The following is a 6,168-nucleotide window of genomic DNA, read 5'->3' as shown; positions in this document are numbered from 1 at the left end:
TCGGATCCATTGGAATCGATCTGAGCTCAAAAAAATCGAAATTAGGGAATGAAAATCGGTCTCAAGTCAGGAAATAGAACAGAAATAGTCAGAATTGTAGAAAATTTGACAGAAAAGACGTAGAATTTCTGAAATTAGGGAGTAGTTGCACTGGTATGAAGTTTGGGACCTGGCGCGAGAGGCTACGGGCTTGTGTTCTATTTCTCCTTCTAAAGTGGCCATTTTGCGGAAAATTCGGGAAAATTGGCAATTCAGGGGTCAGTTAGAGCCAGAATTGGGATAGAGTAGCTGCACTCGCATCAAGCTTAGGACTCACTGCGTGAGACTACTTTGGAAATTTTATTTCGCGGGAAATTGAGAATAAATGACCGTTATGGGGTCAGTTTATGCCGAAGAAAGAGTAAATGCACTGACATTGTTTAAGACCTGCTGCGTGTAACTACATGCCTATGTACTATTTTGCCCTCTGGAACATCTAATTTGGAAAAAGATAAGACCGCTTTGGGATCAGTTCTAACTATAGGTATTTTTAAAAAATATAGAATTGCTGGAATAGTAAATAGTAGATGCACTAGCATTGAATTTATGGCCCGCTGCGTGCAGCTACATGCTTTTGTATCCTATTTTGAGCTCTAAAGCCCTCATTTTATCAAAAAAAGGTAAAAATGATAATTTCAAGGTCAGTTTCCGCTGTAGATATATTTTATAACTATATTTATGTTTATTTTATATAAAAAATGATTTTTACATAAATAAAAATTCATTGTTACTCAAAGTTGCAATTTCTAATTACGGTATTGTTTTCCGCGTTATCGGTCAGAAATTATTCTGTTTCGACTGACTTTCAGCATTAGAATGTCTCTGCACAGAAACTAGATATCGAGTCTCTGTAGTGTGACCTCTATGACCAACAAAATAACAGATCCCGTTACTAAGTCGCCATCTTGCGCCATCTATTGACAATATTCTGAACTTCTTTACCATTTTCTGATAATAAAATCTTTCATTCTCAATTTTCTGACCACTTACCAGTACGATGGCGTCGCTAGTTCCCAATTTCGAACAAACGCACAGCGCCATCTTTGAGCGAAAATTTGTACTAATTTTTTTTCCAGGTTATTTTCTAACCAAATTTATCTAAATAATTATTGAGACGGTTTGTAAATAAAAATAAAATTTGAAAATAAAAATGGAACAAAATAATTCAAAATTACGGAAAATAAATTTGAAACAGCGGAAAGCGAGCGAAAGATTGGCGCGTGATTTGAATATTAAATCTTGCGATGAACCGACAAAATATTTATTACTTTGTAATGCTGGACTAGTTACCGGATTAAAACGTGAACTATTAGAATTAATAATAAACAAAATAATTTCAGTTAATTACGAAATAATTATGCCGCGGGGAAAATCCTATTGTTTTATTAAATTTTCGGATGAAAATATTGCGGGGGCGGTTTATGAAAAATTGAATGGAAATTTCGATGAAAATTTGAAAATTACTTTGTATTTTATTTATTGCGAATCAATTCCGAGGGAAAGTGAGAGCGAACTTGGCGATGATCGACTTCCGGGTGGGCTGCAGGTTCTGGAAAATTTTATCAGTCGAGAGGAAGAGAATCGATTGTTGGAACTAGTCGACTGGGAGGAAAATAACGATAATTCAGAACTTAAACATCGGAAGGTTAAACATTTTGGGTACGAATTTTGTTACAAGACCAATGGAATTAATCCTGAGCCTATTGAACCAATACCGGGAAATTTGAATTTTCTGTATGATTTGTTTGAAAAATATGAGTGGGGAAAATTCAAATATGACCAGTTGACAGTTAATAGATATTTACCAGGACAAGGTAATTAATTTTTTTTTATTTTGCAGTAAAATTTATTATTCTTTGATTTTGATTTTTTTTGACGGAAAAATTTTGAATTTTGAACATGGGGTTGTTGGTACTCATTTAAAAGGAAATTTCATTTTCTACATGAGTATAATAATAATTTTTGAAAAAATCAAATTTTTGAAATTAAAATTTTGAATTTTTTAAAATTTTGAACATAAGGTTGTTGGTACTCATTTGAAAGGAAATTTGATTTTCTATATGAGTATAATGATAATTTTTGAAAAAAATCAAATTTTTGAAATTAAAATTTTGAATTTTTTTGAAAAATTTTGAATTTTGAACATAAGGTTGTTGGTACTCATTCGAAAGGAAATTTCATTTTCTACATGAGTATAATAATAATTTTTGAAAAAAATCAAATTTCCCAAATTAAAATTTTGAATTTTTTTGAAAAATTTTGAATTTTGAACATAAGGTTGTTGGTACTCATTTGAAAGGAAATTGTATTCTCTACATGAGGCTGATGATAATTTCAAAAAAATTTTGAATTTTAAACATGGGGTTGTCGGTACTCATTTCAAAGGAAATTCTCCAAAAAATACAATAGGCATGAAATAAAACAAATTCTATTAATTTTCAGGCATCCCACCGCACATTGATACCCACAGTGTTTTTGAAGACACAATTCTATCTTTGTCATGCGGCAGTCCATGTGTAATGGACTTCAAACGTGTCAATAAAAAAATCCAAGTGAATTTACCAGCCCGTTCATTGCTCATAATGTCCGGCGAATCACGTTACGCATGGACCCACGGGATCTGTCCTCGCCACCACGACATTGTCCAACAAAAACAGTCTGATAAAATATTAACCACCAGTGCAGAACGAGGGACTCGAATATCTTTCACATTTCGGAAAACTCGGACAGGTGACTGTCAGTGTAATTATCACGAGTATTGCGATTCAAAAAAATCTAAGAGACAAATTGATAAATCCAACGCTCCATTGCTGGAATCTTCTTATGTCCATCAAGTAAAATTTATTTATTTGTTTATTTATATTAGCAATTATTTATTTGGTTATTAATAAAATAAAATACAGGTTTATGATGAAATTTCAAGTCATTTTGATGAAACCAGACACAAACAATGGCCAAATGTTATTAAATTTATTGACTCCATTGATCCCGGAAGTATAATTTTAGACGTCGGCTGTGGTAATGGTAAATATTTGACAACAAAAAATGGATTATTTAAAGTAAGTTTTGGTTTTTTATTTTTTTAAGTGAACTAGTCAATTTTTTTTAAATTTAGCAAATATACATAAGTATATGTATATCTACATATATGTACATATACATAATACGAAAGAGAATTTAATGAGCTTTAAAATGAGTACCCACATGCCGTACATATTTTCACTTATTCATTTCATATATATGTTAATATATATAAATATATGTCGATGTGAAAAATAAATATAGCTTGTGGGTACTCATTTTGAAGAGAATTTTGTGAGCTTTCAAATGAGTACCCACACGCAGTACTTATTTTGACTTATAAATTTCATATATATGTTAATATATATAAATATATGTCGATGTGAAAAATAAATATAGCTTGTGGGTACTCATTTTTAAGAGAATTTCGTGAGCTTTCAAATGAGTACCCACATGCCGTACATATTTTCACTTATTCATTTCATATATATGTTAATATATATAAATATATGTAGATGCGGAAAATAAATATAGCTTGTGGGTACTCATTTTAAAGAGAATTCAATGAGCTTTCAAATGAGTACCCACACACAGTACTTCTTTTGTCTTATAAATTTCATATATATGTTAATATATATAAATATATATCGATGTGAAAAATAAATATAGCTTGTGGGTACTCATTTTAAAGAGAATTCAATGAGCTTTCAAATGAGTACCCACACACAGTACTTCTTTTGTCTTATAAATTTCATATATATGTTAATATATATAAATATATATCGATGTGAAAAATAAATATAGCTTGTGGGTACTCATTTTAAATAGAATTCCATTAGCTTTCAAATGAGTACCCACAAGCTGTACTTATTTTTATTTGTATATTTCATATATATATATTAATATAAATATAAATATATGTATGTATGGAAAATAAATATGGCTTGTGGGTACTCATTTTAAAGAGAATTGAATGTGCTTTCAAATGAGTACCCACACACAGTACTTATTTTGACTTATAAATTTCATATATATGTTAATATATATAAATATATACCGATGTGGAATATAAATATAGTTTGTGGGTACTCATTTTAAATAGAATTCCATTAGCTTTCAAATGAGTACCCACAAGCTGTACTTATTTTTATTTGTATATTTCATATATATATATTAATATAAATATAAATATATGTATGTATGGAAAATAAATATGGCTTGTGGGTACTCATTTTAAAGAGAATTGAATGTGCTTTCAAATGAGTACCCACACACAGTACTTATTTTGACTTATAAATTTCATATATATGTTAATATATATAAATATATATCGATGTGAAAAATAAATATAGCTTGTGGGTACTCATTTTAAATAGAATTCCATTAGCTTTCAAATGAGTACCCACAAGCTGTACTTATTTTTATTTGTATATTTCATATATATATATTAATATAAATATAAATATATGTATGTATGGAAAATAAATATGGCTTGTGGGTACTCATTTTAAAGAGAATTGAATGTGCTTTCAAATGAGTACCCACACACAGTACTTATTTTGACTTATAAATTTCATATATATGTTAATATATATAAATATATACCGATGTGGAATATAAATATAGTTTGTGGGTACTCATTTTAAATAGAATTCCATTAGCTTTCAAATGAGTACCCACAAGCTGTACTTATTTTTATTTGTATATTTCATATATATATATTAATATAAATATAAATATATGTATGTATGGAAAATAAATATGGCTTGTGGGTACTCATTTTAAAGAGATTTCAATGAGCTTTCAAATGAGTACCCACACGCAGTACTTATATTGACTTATAAATTTCATATATATGTGTATATATATAAATATGTGTCCCCACTCCATTTATAAATTATTCAGTAGTTAAATTTTCAAAAGTTAAATATTCAAAAAATTCTGACTAGTTTCACTCTAAATTTTCTATTAATCAGCTACTGGATTAATTAATCAATTAAACTATTAAAGATCGGATGCGACCGAAGCAGCGGACTCTTGAATATTTGCATAAAAAAATCATACCAAGTATTCAAATCCGACTGTCTAAAATTACCAGTTAAATCAAATTCCTGCGACGCTGCGATAAGCATCGCAGTAATTCACCATCTGTCGACAGCGGATCGTCGTCGGGACGCGTTCATTGAATTGATCCGCGTTCTCAGGCCACAGGGAAAGTGTCTGATCTACGTCTGGGCTAAGGAGCAACGTCGCAATAAGCAGGACTCCGCTTACCTCAAATTAAATCCTGGTAAAGTTAAAGACATCAGTAATAAAAATATTAAACTATTTGAGGATCTAGAGCTGCCGGTTCATGAGAACAGGACCGATTTTTGCCACAACGACGTCATGGTTCCGTGGAAAACAAAAGATGGCGGTGAATTTCTCAGATATTATCATGTTTTTGATGAAAGTGAATTCAGAAGCTTGTGCGAGAGTTTAGAAGACATTAGTGTGAGAGATATTTATTATGATCAAGGAAATTGGTGCTGCATTTTGGAAAAAAAAAGTTAAATATTTTTTGTAAAATGTATCAATAAAATTTTATTATTATTAAAAAATAAATTAGATAGTGACATTTCCTGGTGCCCAAATTACCCACCCCAGCTGTTACTATCAAGAAAATTCATTGTCTAATAAATATGTGCCTGAAGTTACGAACGTTCATTAAACGAAATTATCTAGAGTTTTAAAAAAATGATTCCAAACTAAATGGCCCATTTTACCCCCTGTGAAAAATTAAAAAAATTAATAAATTTTACTCTTATTATGAAGAGTCGGAACCAACCCCGCGATCTACCCCTACTCTCTAAATATGAATTAGTGATTTTTCACTAATTTTAAGTTATTATTCACTAATTGTCAATGCTCCAATCGTACCACGCAGAATTAGTGAATATTCACTAATTTTAAGTGAATATTCACTAATTGTCAATGCTCCAATCGTACCACGCGGAATTAGTGAATATTCACTAATTTTAAGTGAATATTCACTAATTGTCAATGCTACAATCGTACCACGCAGAATTAGTGAATATTCACTAATTGTCAATGTTACAATCGTACCAC

At 30.3% G+C, this 6,168-nt stretch overlaps 1 protein-coding gene across 1 annotated transcript; it reads left to right on the top strand.

Annotated features, from left to right (window-relative positions):
* Positions 1-1,119: 1,119 nt before the first annotated feature.
* Positions 1,120-5,644, top strand: LOC130674202 (alkylated DNA repair protein alkB homolog 8). The gene is made up of 4 exons (XM_057479471.1): positions 1,120-1,853; positions 2,482-2,873; positions 2,943-3,098; positions 5,071-5,644. The coding sequence occupies exons 1-4, from the start codon at positions 1,190-1,192 to the stop codon at positions 5,611-5,613; spliced, it is 1,755 nt and encodes a 584-aa protein (XP_057335454.1). The 5' UTR covers positions 1,120-1,189; the 3' UTR covers positions 5,614-5,644.
* The last annotated feature ends 524 nt before the right edge of the window (positions 5,645-6,168 follow it).

Source organism: Microplitis mediator, chromosome 1 (genome assembly GCF_029852145.1).
Source record: "Microplitis mediator isolate UGA2020A chromosome 1, iyMicMedi2.1, whole genome shotgun sequence".
Taxonomy (NCBI): Eukaryota; Metazoa; Arthropoda; class Insecta; order Hymenoptera; family Braconidae; genus Microplitis; species Microplitis mediator.
The sequence above is the reverse complement of the archived record's forward strand: the minus strand, read 5'-3'. Positions and strand labels throughout refer to the sequence as shown.